Source organism: Notamacropus eugenii, chromosome 3 (genome assembly GCF_028372415.1).
Source record: "Notamacropus eugenii isolate mMacEug1 chromosome 3, mMacEug1.pri_v2, whole genome shotgun sequence".
Classification (NCBI taxonomy): domain Eukaryota; kingdom Metazoa; phylum Chordata; class Mammalia; order Diprotodontia; family Macropodidae; genus Notamacropus; species Notamacropus eugenii.
Window position 1 is genome coordinate 399,968,888 of NC_092874.1, and position 17,592 is coordinate 399,986,479.

Sequence of the window (17,592 nt, forward strand, 5' to 3'; positions counted from 1 at the left end):
CCCTTATCCCCCACTTTCCTGTATTGTAAGATAGGTTTTCATACCAAAATGAGTGTGCATTCTATTCCTTCCTTTAGTGGAATGTGATGAGAGTAAACTTCATGTTTTTCTCTCACCTCCCCTCTTTTTCCCTTTCTCCTCCCAATATATTTCTCTCTCACTGCTTGATTTCATTTTTTTAAGATATGATCCCATCTTCTTCAATTCACCCTGTCTCTATGTGTGTGTGCGTGTGCATGTGCGTGTGCATGTGTGTAATCCTACCCAGTACCCAGATACTGAAAAGTTTCAAGAGTTACAAATATTGTCTTTCTATGTAGGAATGTGAACAGTTCAACTTTAGTAAGTCCCTTATGATTTCTCTTTGCTGTTTACCTTTTCATGCTTCTCTTCATTCTTGTGTTTGAAAGTCAAATTTTCTTTTCAGCTCTGGTCTTTTCATCAAGAATGCTTGAAAGTCTTCTATTTCATTGAAAGACCAATTTTTCCCCTGAAGTATTATACTCAGTTTTGCTGGGTAGGTGATTCTTGGTTTTAGTCCTAGTTCCTTTGACTTCTGGAATATCCTATTCCATGCCCTTCGATCCCTTAATGTGGAAGCTACTGGATCTTGTGTTATCCTGATTATATTTCCACAATACTTGATTTGTTTCTTTCTAGCTGCTTGCAATATTTTCTCTTTGACCTGGGAACTCTGGAATTTGGCCACAGTGTTCCTAGGAGTTTCTCTTTTTGGATCTCTTTCAGGCAGTGATCGGTGGATTCCTTGAATGCTTATTTTGCCCTCTGATTCTAGAATCTCAGGGCAGTTTTCCTTGATAATTTCATGAAAGATGATGTCTAGGCTCTTTTTTTGATCATGGCTTTCAGGTAGTCCCATAATTTTTAAATTGTCTCTCCTGGACCTATTTTCCAGGTCAGTTGTTTTTCCAATGAGATATTTCACATGATCTTCCATTTTTTCATTCTTTTGGTTTTGTTTTGTGATTTCTTGGTTTCTCATAAAGTCATTGGCCTCCTTCTGTTCCATCCTAATTTTGAAAGAACTATTTTCTTCAGTGAGCTTTTGAGCCTCCTTTTCCATTTGACTAATTCTGCTTTTGAAAGCATTCTTCTCCTCATTGGCTTTTTGAACCTCTTTTGCCAATTGAGTTAGCCTATTATTCAAGGTGTTATTTTCTTCAGCATTTTTTTGGGTCTCTTTAGCAGGGTGTGGACCTGCTTTTCATTCTTTTCTTTCATCTCTCTCATTTCTCTTCCCAGTTTTTCCTCCACCTCTCTAACTTGATTTTCAAAATCCTTTTTGAGCTCTTCCATGGCCTGAGCCCATTGGGTGGGCTGGGATACAGAAGCCTTGACTTCTGTGTCTTTCCCTGATGGTAAGCATTGTTCTTCCTCATCAGAAAGGAAGGGAGGAAATACCTGTTCACCAAGAAAGTAACCTTCTATAGTCTTATTTTTTTTCCCTTTTCTGGGCATTTTCCCAGCCAGTGATTTGACTTCTGAGTATTCTCTTCACGCCCACTTCGCCTCCAGATCCACCCAGCCAGTGCTTGGGGTCTAAGATTCAAATGCTGCTTCCCAGCCTCAGGGCTTTTGGGGAGGGGCTGCTATTCAGTGTGAGATTAAGTTCAGGTGCTCAGGTGGGGGCAGGGCCGCCTCACGCACTCAGTTCCCTCAGGGGGTTTATGCAGAGACCTTCAACAATGGATCTGAGCTCCTGCCTGCTTGGGGAGCCCTTGTCTGCTGCCGCCTCCGCTGCTGCCTCCTGAGGGGGCCTGAGTTATGGGGGGAACCCACTCCCCTCTCGGCAAGCCGAGAAGACCCTTTCACCAACCTTTGGGGCCCGTGGGTGGAGGGACCTGTGTGGCCGCTGGAGATTCCGTCCCTGAAGCCTGCTCGGATCCGCTCCTCTCGGTGCCATGTGGCCAAGGTAGCGCTGGTTTCAGCTCCGGGTCTGGGGCTCGATGGACCTTTTGGGAGAGGTTTTCAGGGCTCTCTGGAGCAGAAATCTCCTCCACTCATTGTTCTGTGGCTTCTGCTGCTCCAGAATTTGTTGGGAGTTCTTCTTTACAGATATTTTATGGGCTGTGGGTTTGGAGCTAGCGTATGTGTGTCTTTCTATTCCGCCATCTTGGCTCTGCCCTTGTCATTTCTTAAAGCACAATAATATTCCATTACAATCATGTGCCATAACTTGTTCTGCCAATCCCCAATTGCTGGGTATCCCCTCAATTTCCAGTTCTTAGCCACTACAAAAAAGCTACAACTGCTATAAATATTTTTGTACAAATAGATTCTTTTCCATTTTTTTCCCCATCCCTTTGGGATACAGAACTAGTGGTAGTATTGCTAGGTCAAAGAGTATACACAGCTTTATACCCCTTTGGGCATCCTATTGGCTAAATTCATTCATTCAATAAGCACTTACTAAGTACTGGGAGATATTAGGTTCTGGAGATCTGAAGACTAGAGCAGTCTGATGGCTTTTTCTTATTACTCGCAGGCATAAAGATGTGTTGCAGTGGAAAGAATGGTAAATTCAGGGTCAGGGACTGTGTTTAAAAACCCCTGATTACTACCTGTATGATACTGGTAAAGTCATTTAAGCTCTCTCAGCCTAGATTTCTTTATTCTTCTTTTTTTGAAATCAGGAAAGTTTTTATTAATGTTTACATTAATTCCCCCTGAATGAATGAGTAGCTCCCAGGAAGGGAGGAAGACTGTAGGAAGACTACAATTTGTTCAGACAGTGCAAGCCCCTTTATGCTGATCCAAATTTTGAACTTCCTACCACGCCACCTATAGCCATGTGACTTCATGTTGTCCTCTCTATAAACAGTTTATCAAACCTGAGCACAAGTTTCTGACCTTTTTCTTGACCACACTAGGCACAACTCTGATTAACTTCTATCTCTCAAAGCTAGGAGTTTTAACCTTGTGGAAACAGAATTCCTTCCTTTGTTTCCCACAAACTCCCCCCCTTTTTGTTTTTTATTAAAATTTTTGTTTCCACACCTAAATTCAATCAATACCTCCTTACTTTCTTTCCCATATAAATTCTTCACTTTGTCTGTCTCCCCTTTATATGAATATGGGAAGGAAGGATTTCTTTATTCTTGATAAGGAGTTGGACTGTGTGCCTTATGAGGAGACCTCTTTCAATGATTCATCATCAAGTCTATGAGTCTATGATCCTATGATGCCATAGCCTAAGAATGAATGTTAGTATTCATGTATTCCAGTATAATCATTCTGTGAGTGACCTATGACCAACTTTTCATTATAATGGAATAGGATCAGGAGACTTGGATTCTAGTGTTGGCTCTGCTACTAACCCAATGTATGATTTTGTACTTAACTCCCTCTTGGTCTCAGTTTCCTCATCTGTCACTCAGGGATAATGCTATTGGCTTTACCTCAATAATCCTATTGTTGGGGAATATATTCCTCTAGAGTGACAAAAAATTAAAGTGAGTTCTTTGTTTGAATATTTTCAAAGTTGAATTATTTATCACTTAAAACACACACACAACACACAAGCTGAAAGGTATTTAAATGTCCAACAATGGAGGAATGGTTAAATCAATTGTGGTACGTTCATGTACAATGTAGGTAAGACCAACAAATGAGAGAAATATAAAGACATTTTCAAAGTACTTTATGAAATAATTATGTGGTGGAAAAAGCAGAACCCCTATGATATAGTACATAGAAACTATAGATATGTAAAACAAAGGTGAGTAAATATGATTTGACAGTGGGTCCTGATAGATTGAGACTTAGAGGGTTGGAAAAGCAATGATTTATACATTGAAATTAATTTAAATACAGTGTCCCAAAAGTCTTTATGCAGCTTTAAATTTCAATAACTTAAAATTGTACTAAGTCTTGGTCTACCCTGCATATGTATCCATGAAGCATATTTGGTCTTGTTGACATTTAATATTAAGTTTATAGTAAAGTGTTTAAAAATAATGTCTGCATTAACTTTTATTGTGCTTATGAGGATCAAATGAGATCATAGAAGTATAAATTTAAGAGCTGGAAGGAACCTTAGAGACCTTCCAGTCCAAATTTCTCATCTTTAAGATTAGTCTATGAGAGAGACTAAAGGGCTTATCCATTGTCTTACATCTAATTAAAGCCAGGACAAGAAACCATGCCCTCTGACCTCCAACCAGTATATGCTTTCTATATCCTTTAAGAAGTATATACTATGAAACATAAAATATTATAATTTTTCTTTTATTATAGCTATTGTTCACCTGCCTTTAGGAATCTTTCTCATGTTTCCCTACCAAACAGATGTTCAAGAAAAGAAAAACATTTTAATAATAGCTTGAAACATGAGGAAGGTAAATCTGTTGTTAAAATGTCATTTTATGTCATTTTAAAGGCAAAAACAAACTTACAAAGTTTACAGTGTTATAACATTTACATTTAGTACATATAAATTACATATATTATGTACAATATGTGTTATATATATTTTATATATATGTGTATATATTATAGATGTTATTCTGGTTCTGCTTTCTCTCTTTTACATAAATTTATGTAAGCCTTCCTAGGCTTCTCTGAATCCATCCCTTTGGTTCTTTTTTTATACAGCAAAATAGTATTTCATTGCATCCATCCATTACATCCATATATTTCTTCATGTATTCCTTAATTGATGGGTACCCCCTTTATCTCTAGTTCTGTTATGAGAAAAAGATGCTTCCATAAATACTTTTCTATGAATGGGTCCTTTTCCTCATTCTCAGATCCCATTGAGGTATAAATACAGTTGCGACATCACTGGGTCCCAGTTAAGTGACTTTTTTGGGTAGAGTTCTGAATTGATTTCCAGCATACTTAGACAAATCCACATTTCCACCAACAGTGCATTCTTGTGCCTTTCCTCTCAAAGCTTCTCCATCAATTCTCATTTTCCTTTTCTGTCATCTTTGTCAATTGGATGGGTGTAGAGGAGAACTTCAGAGTTAATTAGTGTTTTTCCTATTATTAATTTGGAGCATATTTAATATGGTTGCTGATAGCTTGTTTTTTTTAACTGTCTTTATATCTTTTGTCTGTCTTTTGTGGAATGGTCTTAAATGCTTTTTGTTATATTGTCAAAATTCACTTTAATTTTCATTTCATTGGGGAGAAGGGATGGTCACGATTTTGGAGATTGTGGGAGAATGTAATGTCAGAAACCAGGCAAACCTAATCAGCTCCAAAAAAGGTTATTGGTGTAGTTGAAAGAAGTCTGGACTTAGTGTGAGGTGATATGGCTCATAATTTCAGCCCTACTACAAACTTTAAGAAAAGGTACATTAATATATTTTATTCAACACATACAGTCTTCCAGCGTGCTTCCATTTGAATCCCTCACAACATATAATACCTGCACACTCTTACTTTTTATGTAATCCTAGGTGTGCTACTTAAGCACTTGGAGGCCATGGTCTTCATCTGAACAATGAGGATAGTTAAGTTAATTAACATTTATCAGGTGCCTTCTATATGCCAGGCACTGTGCTAAAATGCTGAGCATACAAATAAAAGGCAAAAATTTCCCTGCCTTCAAGGAGATCCCAGTCTAATGGGAGAAACAACATGAAAACAGCAAACTATCTACACATTTAATTGGAGATATTCAACAAAGGGAAGGCATTAATATTAAGGGGAATTAGGAAAAGCTTCTTTTGGAAGGAAAAGTGTTTTGTTCCTTTTCTTTTATAACAAACATTGAAGGATTCCCTGCCTTGTCTTCTGCAGTGAAATTTGGAGAGGGAAAGCTATTTGTATGTCTCTAATGGAGAAAATGCACAGCAAGGCTGTTGATTCCTGCATAAAGATTTTTCCTTGTTAATAAAGCTCTTTTGTTTCATGAGATGGAGGGAAATGACTGCTTGTCCTCAGAGCGTGGTGCCATTATGGAGCAAGCTTGGGCCCCTTTTTTGTAGCAAAGGGACCAGACAGAACACAATTCACTTTTGTGTGTGTGTGATGCCAGGCAACAGTGCCAGCTGGTAAGTATGACATGTCTCAGTGTGCCAGCTAAAAGAAAGCTTAGTGCATGGACCTTTGGAAAAGAGTCCCTAAGTTCATAGTTGTTCCATAACTGTGATTTTAAAGGCTAGCAGCATGTATTTATCTATTTCTTTTTGTTTTCCAAAGTGGTTTCACATACATTATCTCAATTAATATATGTTATATACATTTTACATTATATAGAATATATAATTAATCTCAATCTTTTAAAAAATTGTATTGATTTTTTTTACCCCTTTAACTGTCCAATAGTACTTCTTTTTTCTTTTGCAACCATTCTTTTATTTTTTTAAATTATTTTTTAATGTTTAACATTCACTGCCATACAATTGAGATTTTATCCCCCCCCACACCTACCCTCCACTACCCCCCTCCCTCCCCACGACTGCATACAATTCTGTATAGGTTCTACATATACTTTCCTATTGAGTACATTTTCACTATAGTCATGCTATGTAGTCGGACTAAAATAAATGGAAGAAATCATATAACAAATCAAAACATGATACACAAAAACATACACATACACAAACGTGATCTGCTACATTCTGCAAATGACTTCCATATTTCTTTCTCTGAGTGGGGAAGGCATTTTGTCTTAGAGAACCACCATTGGGATTTTTTTTTTTAAGAAGTTCTTGCGTTATTACAAAATTCCAAGTCTACCAGAAAAAACTCTCGCACACTGTGGTCGTTGCTGTGCACAAAGTTCTCCTGGTTCCTCTCCTTTCACTCAGCATCAGGTCATATAAGTCCTTCCAGGCCTCTCTGAAGTCTTCTTGTTCATCATTTCTTATGGCACAATAGTACTCCATTACATTCATATACCATAATTTATTCAGCCATTCCCCAATTGATGGACATCCCCTTGACTTCCAGTTTTTGGCAACTACAAAGAGTGCTGCTATAAATATTTTTGTACATGTGGGACCCTTTCCCATTTTTATGATCTCTTGGGGATACAGTCCTAGTAGCGATATTGCTGGGTCAAAGGGTATGCACATTTTTGTAGCCCTTTGGGCATAGTTCCAAATTGCTCTCCAGAATGGTTGGATGCGCTCGCAGCTCCACCAACAATGAATTAGTGTTCCAACTCTCCCACATCCTCTCCAGCATTTATCATTTTCTTGCTCTGTCATGTTTGCCAATCTTATAGGTGTGATGTGGTACCTCAGAGTTGTTTTGATTTGCATCTCTCTAATCAACTGTGATTTAGAGCATTTTTTCATATGATTATAGATAGCTTTAATTTCTTCCTCTGAAAATTGCCTGTTCATATCCTTTGACCATTTATCAATTGGGAAATGACTTGTATGATTATACATTTCTCTATATATTCTAGAAATGAGGCCTTTATCCCCGAGCTTAGCTATAAAAATTCTTTCCCAATTTACTACATCCCTCCGGATTTTGGTTGCATTGGGTTTGGTTGTGCAAAAACTTCTCAGTTTAATGTAATCAAAATTATCCATTTTGCATTTCATAATGCTTTCTATCTCTTCTTTAGTAAAAAATTCTTCCCTTCTTCATAAATCTGATAAATACACTATTCCTTGCTTCTCCAGTTTATTCATGGTATCAATCTTTATACCTAAATCATGTACCCATTTGGACTTTATTCTTGTGTACGGTATCAGGTATGGGTCCAATAGTACTTCTTTCAACAATCTTTTGCCCTCTTCCCCCAAATGCACTCTCTTTTGTAACAAAGAGGTACCATTAGGTAAAACAAACTGACCTGGAGTCTATTCAAATGTGCCTCATTTTGAACATATGTATGGGCCACCACCCATCAGATGAGAGGAAGAAAGTATGATTTCATCATCTGAACTCTGGAGTAAAGGCTGGTCAGTGTATTGATCCAAGTTTTTATGGCTAGTATTGCTTTCTTTTGCATCAGTGTGGTCATTGTGTATGTTATACTATGCTTACTTTACTCTGCATCAGTTTGTCTTCCCAAATTTCTCAGAAATCAATAAACAGGCAAGAATTAATTATCTTTATTTGGCAGATGAGAAACAAATGAGATTAAGTATCTTGTCCAGGATCACATAAGTAGGCAAAGAACCTGGACTCCACATGAAATCTAACATTTTTCAAGACCATTAGCTGTGTAATCATGGAAAAATTACTTGTCTTTCAGAGCCTCAGTTTCCTTAGCAGTAAAATGGATATAATAGTACTTTCACAACTTCTTCTTTGGAATGGTTAAGTAAAGCACTTAGCAAGCTTTAATGCGCTTTACAACATCACACAAAATCGGTTATCATTAATAGTCTCCAACTCCACCAGTAGACTGTCACAGTTCTGAGAGGGAGTGCTTTGTACAGAAAATAAATCGACCCATTTCTTCCTTTGATAGTACAGAGTGGTGGATAGAGGGCTAGAAGTGGAGTCGGAAGACCTGAGTTCAAATCCTGCCCAAACATTTACTAGACCCTGGGCAAGTCAGTGAACCTAGTTTCTTTGAATCTAGTTTCCTCATCTGTAAAATGGAAATACTTAAGCACCTAGTATTGTTGTGAGAACCAAATGACATCCTGAATGAAAAGTGCTTTGTAAACTTTAAAGCTTCGTATAAATGCTAGCTGTTATTATTGATGCTTCTACAAGTGATTTTATTATTATTTCTTCCTTCCCAGTAAACCAGTTAAATGAGATCAACATGATTTGTCACTCACTCAAGGAAGTGAGTTTTACAAGGCTGGTTATGGTGTATGAGCTACTGCATTGCAAATTTCGGTGTTATTGTTGTTCGTGTTCTATCGTATCCAACTCTTTGTGACCCTATCTAGGGTTTTCTTGGCAAAGATACTGGAATGGTTTGCCATTTCCTTCTCCAGCTTGTTTTACAGATGAGGGCAACTGAAGCTATCAATAGGGTTAGTGACTTGCCCAGGGTCACATAGCCAGTAAGTGTCTGAAGCTAGATTCAAACTTAAGAAGATGAGTTTCTGACCAGGTCCTCCATTCTATCCACTGCATCACTTAGCTGCCCTTTACTCACGAGGAAACTGAGGCAAATAGGGTTAAGTGATCTGACCAGGGTCACGTAGCTAGTAAATATATGAGGCCAGATTTGAACTCAGGAAGATGAGTGCTACCTATCTACTGTATGATTTAGCTGTCCCATTATTTTATTTTGAGGTCATTGGTGTTATTTCCCATTTGATGGTGATGTTTTCTCTTCGTTTGTGTTTGCACAGACACCTCAGATTACAACCTCTTGACTTCAACGACTACGAGCTTCCTTCGAGAGTTGCCCAGTTACCGGTCCATTGCCCAGAAAAGGACTTCCGTGCTTTGGAGGGATAAACCAGGAGGCACTTTGCTGAAGCCAGCCAGCTCTGAAAGCAGGTCCTTTTTGGAAGCAGGAAAATTAGAGAAGGAACACCTTGGGAGCCAGTGCATCAGAAAATATGCATTGAATATCTCTGAAAAGAGGAGACTAAGGTTTGGTCCACAGTGATTTTTCAGGTTCATTCGGAACATGTTAAAATTAGTGTCATGGGGTGTGAAGATTCATTCAACAAATATTCATTGAGCTCCTACCACCTTTGTTAGGGGTTATGGAAACTACAAAAGTATAAGACATGAATCCTGCCTTCAGGAATCAATCAGCATTTATTAAGCACCTATTCCATCAGACTGCACTCAGTGCTTAGCAGAATTAAAATTCCTTGAGGGTAGGGACTTTTGCTTTTCTTTTTGATATACAGTAAATGCTTAGTAAATGGTTGCTTCCTGGATAGATTGATAAGGACTGAGGTTACAAATTTAAAAACAAAGTATCCTCTTCAGGAGTTAACATTTTATCTGAAGAGGAAACACTTACTTATATAAGATAGATACAAAATAAATAGTAGTAATAAGAACTAGCATTTATATGGCTATTTCAGTTTTGCAAAGCACTCTCATGATATTACTATATAGCACTCTAAGGTTACAAAATCATCTATAAATATTTTTTCATTTGATCCTCACAACAACCCCGGGAGGTGGATACTATTATTCCCATTTTACAGATGGGGAAACTGAGGTAAATAGGTTAAGGCACTTGGCCCAGGGTGACACAGCTAGTAAATGGCTGAAGCTAGATTTGAATTCAAGTCTTTCTGACTCCAAACCTAGTTGCTCTGTTCACTGTACCACCTAACTGTATGTGGAGATTTCTATAAACTTGCTTTCATTCTGTTCTTGTTGAAATGCAGAAATAATTAATTGTTGTGTTCGTATGGAATACAAAAAAGATTTAAAAGTTATTATAAAAAAAGTAAGTGTCTGAGGTCCTGTTTGAACTCAGGTCTGCTAACTCCAGGTGGCACTCTTATCTGCCATGCTATCTTGCTTCCTAAGTGATTAATTTTTGATGTTTTAAATATTACATATATTTAACATATATTTTAATGCATTTATTGAATATCTATTTTGATATTATATTTTAAATGCAAGGTTATTTGGTGGGAGAATAACTAGAATTTGGAGGGAGGTCAAGGAAAAACCTCATTTTAAGAGGTGCTACTTTATAGTCTAGTCCGGAAGGTGGAAAAAACACACTTGAAAAGCACACTTGAATAACAGTATAACATGATATTGTATATGATTGTGAAAAATGAAAGGTATAGATAATAAGTATATTAGTTATTCAGAGATGGGAAGAGTCATTGGGTTAAAGGGGTATATGTAAGCTTTCATGGTACAGGTCGAATTTTAAGAACAGGAATTCCCTAACTGGGGAGAAGGATAGCATGAGTGAAGGCATATTGGATAGAACTGGGCAAGATGTGTTCAGGAGACAGTTAAGTAGACCAATTTGCTTGGATCACAGGGTTCCTGACTTGAGGTTTCCTGAAGGTAAGATTGTAAATGTGGACAGATTTCAGAGGGCCTCATATACTAGGTTTGATGTCCTATGTTTTTTTCTATGTACCTTTTTTTAAAAATGTGACCCATTTTTATATTTTTTCCCAATTACATGTAAAAGAATTTTTTAACATTTTTGAAAAATATTTTGAGTTCTAAATTCTCTCCGCAATTTCACATAGGGTTTCACATGTGCCATCATGCAAAACATTTTCCTATCTTTTCATATACCCTTAGCTAAAGCCAAACTAGACTACAGTGACAGAATTACAGATTTAGAGCTGGGGGTAATTTTAGGAATGTCCAGAGATTCCCAACCTGGGTCTCTCATAACCCTAAGTAATATGAAAAGGTTGTCAAGAGTGTACAGGGAATATTTTGATTTGATTGAAAAAAAAAATTCTAATCAATGAAGGCAAGAAATTCTGCTTAAATTGATTTATTATAGCCCAGGGCTCCTCTCAGTACTTAAGAAGAAAGCCACTGAATCACTTTATTTTATCTCATATGAACATATGTGGGACAAACTCTAGAATTCATTCTTTTCATATTGAATGGGGGAACTGTAGGGTTTACTGCCATCCAAGGGGTATGAGAACTGAAAACATTTGGAAACCCTGATCTAGTCCAGTACTTTCATTTCACAGACTAAGAAACTGAGGCCCAAAGAGGTGATAAGACTTTGCCAAGGTCACATGGTAGTAAGTGGCAAGGCAAAGATTTGAACCTCAATCTTCCAACTTCAAATTGAAGAAGGTACACAACTTCCTCCTTGGCATTCCTGGGACTTACTCTTCTGCCTGCATGTCTCTGTGCATGTGTTAGTCTAGTCTAAAATTCTCCCTTCACTACTTCTGGAACTTTACCCATTATTTAAATATCAATTCTTTAATGATAATAGTAATAAAATAATGATAATGGCAGCATTTAAGTAGTGCTTTAAGGTTTGCAAAACTCTTTACAAATATTATCTCATTTATCCTGACCACAACTCTATGAGATAGGTACTGTTAGTATTCCTGTTTTACGGATGAGGAAACTGAGTCAGACTGTGGTTAAGTAACTTGCCCAGGGTTATGCAGCTAGTAAAGAGGAGAGATTTGAACTTCGGTCTTTGCCCAGCACCACCTAGATGGCTCTTTCTGGAAGCTTTCCCAGAATCCCCAGTCCACTAATCATCTTTCCCCTTTGGACTTCACAGCACTCTTTGATTGTGCCTATGTATCTTCTTTCCATGTATTTTGTTCTGTAATTATTGGTGTATTTTATGTGCCCCACATAGAATTTAAATCTTATGAGGACAGTGTCTTACTAAAATTTTATACCTCACCCTACACAGTAGATGTGTGTTTAGTTGAACTGAAGAGCTTCTTCCTGTTATCAAATAACAATAACACTTTTTTTTTTTTATTAAGGTAGCTTGTGGCATAGTGCATAGAGTCCTGGACCTGGAGTTCAAAAGACCTGAGTTCAGATGTTGGCCTCTGACACGTATTAGTTGTAGGACCCTGGGCCGATCATTTAACTTCTGTTTAACTCAGTTTCCTTATTGGTAAAATGGGGATAATAGTAGCACCTGCCTCACAGAGTTGTTTTGACGATCAAGTGAGATAATATTTGTAAAAAACCTTTAGCATAGTACCTGGCACTATATAAATATTTCTTCCTTTCCCTTTTGAAAAGGTTCCATTTTGTAATGGACCTAATGAAACAAGCCTGAGATTCTGAAGTGGGAGAATCCTGGCTGGATGCTGCTGGAACCCTTGGTAACGGACAAGACAATGGTCTTCTTGCTTAGTTGCCTCAACTTTAGTATCCTACTCCACCTTGGGATAAAGTTTCTTTAAATATCAAGAGTATGCTTAGATGTCAGTATATTTGGTAGCTGTTTTTTTTCACCCTTGTCTCCTTCTTATCTCTGAAATTTCTCCTCAGGGAGAGCAAGAATTCTGAGAATTTTTTTTCATTTATTATTGTGGTACTTGGATTTGAAAAAAATCTAGATAGCCAAAGTGATATAGCATTTTTAACATTGCTATTGGGTCTCTATGCATCATGGCAGATTTTATTCTCTAAAAGTTTAAACAAATTGACCTGTAAATAAATATATTGTGGTATTTATAGTGTACTTATCCTATCATGTTGTATTTGGATATGGAGAAGTGTTTAATTCTTGTAATCCGGGATCATTTCTCAGCTTTAATACCTAAGAGGAAGGAGGAAAAGCTAATTTACTTCAAAATGCTTAAAAGATCACTTAAAGAAATTATTTAGTCACACTGCTTTCATTAGCTGTTTTCTTAGAGAAGAGGTAAAACTTGAGTTAACCAATAACAGTTTTTGGAAAATTGTGAAAGGTTGTTTCATTCTGAAGCAAAGTAGAGAATCTCTGTCCTGCAGTCTGGATTTGGTCCCTAGTTTAATTTCTTGGAGGAATTAACAGGAGATCATCTGTTTTATGCCTATAATTGTGAAAATCCATTAGGGCTTTAAAAGTCTTTGGTGGCATTATCAGAAAAGGCCATAATATGGGGATATTCCTGAACTGGTCTATCTCTCAGTCAGTAAGCCCTCATTCTGTATGCATACATCACTCTGTGTGTCTTGTTATATAGATCATTACAAGTTCTTATCTTCTGTTTTCCTCTTGTGTTTTCTATTCTTTCTGTTTTGGGTTTGTTTGTTTTTTTTTCTCTATTTGTTTTTTAATTTTTCCCCCTTTATTTCTGCATTTTGTTCTGTGTCTTTGTTTTTTTACCTCTCAGAATTAAAATACCCTTCACTGCTAAACAAATTCCTTTACTATCTGATAGGGGGTCATCAAGAGCTTCAGGTAGATTTAGCTGTTTAGCTCTATAGACAAACTAAGAGTGTTAGATACTGAGTATTAAATAAAGCCAGGTCAGTCATCTAACACATAAGTGGATAGATAAGTAGGTTCCTCTTGTTTTTGGCTTTTATGAGATGCCAAAAAAGCTGCGGTTCTAAGGAGATGCCTTCTTCTTCTACAAAGACGCTTCCTTAAAGCAAAGATTAAAAACATGAACTATAAAGCCAAGACTAAGTTTCTAACCTGGAGTTTGTGATCTTAAAAATAAATCTTTGGGGAGATAACTATTTAAATACATTTGGTTTCCTTTGCAATCTTATGTATTTTATGCATTTAAAAACATTCTGAGAAGGGGTCCATAGACTTTGCCAGAATGCCAAAGGATTCCATGACACAGAAACAGATAATAATCTCTATCTAGATCTTCTGATAAGCTATGATTGCTTGTCTCTTGGCATGCTGCTTACCTCTTGGCTTGACTCTCTAGTCCCATCTTGCTATTTTTTGGCTCTCAAGTTTCCTTTTCTCATCACTCTTTTTTTTTTTTTTAAAGGAAGCATAAGGTCACCTTGAGAATCAGTTAACTTCTTAAGTCTCTTTTGACCCAGAATCTAGCTACATCTCCCTTAGTAGAATACAAGCTGAGACATTGTCTTATGTCTTTCTATTCCCACATATGCCTTGCATATAATAGGCATTCAATTAATATTTGTTGAATGAATGAAAGAAAATGTTCAGTCTTGTCCTTGTGATTCATTTATCACCCAGAAGTTTCTGGCATCCTGACATTTCTAACAGGGTTTCAGATATCCCAGGCTGTTTCAAATGCCCCAATTTTTGTTAATATTGCCTCACCAACTGGAATGGATTTGAACCAGTTTAAACATAGAAAAAACTGCTACCTCTGTTTGCCTTAGGAAAAGAGGTTGGGCTATCTTCCTGCAAAATACCATCTTATCTGGAAATAATGTTCTTAGGGGGAAAAATAGCAATTTTAGATTTATGTGTCCTCTATTCCTCAGATACAGATATTAGTTCAAAATTTGGTAATCTTGCTGTTAAATTGTTGCTGTTTTTATTAACTTAGGGAAATTCAGGAGGCCCAGGTCAAATATTTATCCGAATGGGACCAGTGGAAACAGTACAGCACCAAGTCATGGAAAAGATTTCTTGAAGAGACCAAGGAGCTGTTTTCCCACTTGGAACTGTGGAAAAATGACATTCGCAGCATAGAGGGTATTGACGTGTCATGTATAGTTGAATAGCACTGCTCATGGAACTCTTATTCAGAAAGTAATGTCAATGGGTTGGAGGGCAGGTTCTGACTGGGATTTTGGGGGAATGATCTTGCATACATATGTAAATATGTATACATGCATACTTGCCCATCCATCCATCCACTTACTTATTTGTTTAGTATCCCTCTTGCCCATCCCCTCTCTCCTTCTCCCATGAAAAAGAAAAAGAAAACCCTCATCATAAACATATAGTTCAGAAAAACACCTTCATTGTCAATGTTTAAAAATATATGTCTTATTCTGCATTTTAACTACAGCATTTTTTCCTTTTCTTTTTTTTAAAATTAAATTTTTAATTTTTAGTTCCAAATTTTATTCCTTCCCTTATTCATCAAGAAGTCAAGAAATATGATACTCATTATAGATATGAAATTATGCAAAATATATTTCCACAGTAGCGATTTTGGTTCCCACCCCCCAAAAAAAGAGAAGCAAGGAAAATAAGTAGAGAAAATAGGCTTTAATCTGCGTTGAGTCTGTCAGTTCTCTTCTGGAGGTGGATAGAATTTCTCATCATGAATCTTTTGGAATTGTCTTGGGTCATTAGATTGATTGGTTGCTGGGTCTTTAAGAATTGATAATCGTTACAATATTGCTCTTGCTGTATACATGGTTCTCCTGGTTTTGCTCACTTCGCCTTTCATCAGTTCATATCTTTTTTCTCTGAAACGATGACCATCTTCATCATTTCTACAGCACAGTAGTATTTGATCACAATCATATACCATAACCTGATTAGCCATTCCCCAGTTGATGGGCATCCTTGGCTTACAATTCTCTGCCATCACAAAAAGACCTGCTATAAAAATTTTTGTACACATGGGTAAATACATCAAAATTGTTTTTATTCATAGTGTCATTGTATAAATTATTTTCCTACTTCTGCTCCACTTCACTCTGCGTTATTTCATTGATAATATTCACAGTTTCCTTTGAAACTGTTCGTTTTGTCATTTATGGTGCAATAATCATAATATATCACACTCATAGACTAATTTGTTTAGCCATTCCCTATTCATGGGCACACTCTTAGTTTCTAATTTTGAGTTAACCTGTAACATATAGATCCTTTTTCTCTTCTTTGATCTTTTTGGGGTATTCACCTCATAGTGAGTCACATCATATGTACAGTTTAGTGACTTTTGGCAAATTGTTCCAAATTGCTTTTTAGAATGGCTTGCACTAAGTCACAGCTCCACCACCAATGCACAGTCTGCCTGTTTTCCTGATGCCCCTCCAATATTTGTCACTTTCCTCTTACTATCTTTGTTAATTTGATGACTGTGAGGGGGACTCAGACTTCTTTTAATGTGCATTTTTCCATTTAGGATTTGAACTATTTTTTCATACAGTTTTGAGAGCTTTATTTTCTTCCTTTGAAAACTACCTGTTCATATCGTACCCTTTGACCATTTCTCTATTGGAGAATATTTATTAGTCTTATAAATCTAAATATGTTCCATATTTATCTTGTAGATGAAATTTTTTGAGTATTTTATTTTTTTCACAATTGCATGTAGAAACAGTTTTTCACTTTCATTTTTTGAAATCTTCATTTCCAAAACTCTTCCTTCCTTCCTTCCCCCTTCCCCTCCCTCCCTCCTTCCTTCCTTCCCTCCTTCCTTTCCTCCTTCCTTCCTTCCTTCCTTCTCTCCTTCCTTCCTTCCCTCCTTCCTTCCTTCCTTCCCTGAGATGGTAAGTAATTTGATATAGGTTATACATGTGCAATCATGTAAAACATATTTCCATGTTAGTCATGTTGTGAAAGAAAACACAGACAAAAAAAACTTCACCAAAACACCATGAAATAAATACAGTGAAAAGTAGTGTGCTTTGATCTGTATTCAAACTCTATCAATTCTTTCTCTGGATATGGATAGTATTTTTCATCATTAGTCCTTTGGAATTGTCTTATATTCATTGTACTGCTGAGAATAACTAAGTCATTCACAGTTGATCTTTGTACAGCATTGCCGTTAGCATGTGATGTTCTCCTGCTTCTGCTCGCTTCACTCTGATGAAGCTTTTCTTAGAGAAACTCACTACAAATTTTTTTGACTTCACTTTGATGAAACTTTTCTTAGAGAAACTTGCTGCAAATTTTTTTCACGAGTTATTCTCCCTTCTCATTTGAACTGCATTCATTTTCTTTGCGCATCTGTTGGTGCCACCTGTTTTCCTTTCTATCCCTTTTTTGGGTATAAACTCTACCTTATTGATGAATTTTTATACCAGATTATATATCCTATTACTATCTCCTGTCTTGTCTTGTTCTTCTTTAATGGTCTAACTCTAACTGGGGATTATTATCTCCCACAGAAGGTGGGAGAAATCAGAGCCTCTTTCTAATTGGCTTTTGGAGGGCAGTATGCTTCCCCAGGCATAATGAGACCCAGGGAACTGTGGGCACCTTCCCCTGAAGTACCTTTGATTTTGGAGGACAATTGATCCCTTCCTGTGCTCTCTCAGTCCACTCATTATCTTCTTGCTTCTTGTGCCTGTAGATTTAGTCACTAGCTCAGGGGGGAGCCCCTGCTAAAAAATCACAGGAAGGAA

The 17,592-nt window shown here is 37.0% G+C and overlaps 1 protein-coding gene across 3 annotated transcripts in view; it reads left to right on the forward strand.

The window, feature by feature from the left end:
• TMC7 (transmembrane channel like 7) overlaps positions 1-17,592 on the forward strand; it is a 92,481-nt gene that overhangs the window by 36,762 nt on the left and 38,127 nt on the right. For all 3 annotated transcript variants that reach the window (XM_072598014.1, XM_072598012.1, XM_072598013.1), the window contains 2 exons: positions 9,252-9,498; positions 14,826-14,974. In XM_072598014.1, the coding sequence (XP_072454115.1) occupies positions 9,252-9,498; positions 14,826-14,974 (396 nt within the window). The remainder of the gene's footprint in view (positions 1-9,251; positions 9,499-14,825; positions 14,975-17,592) is intronic.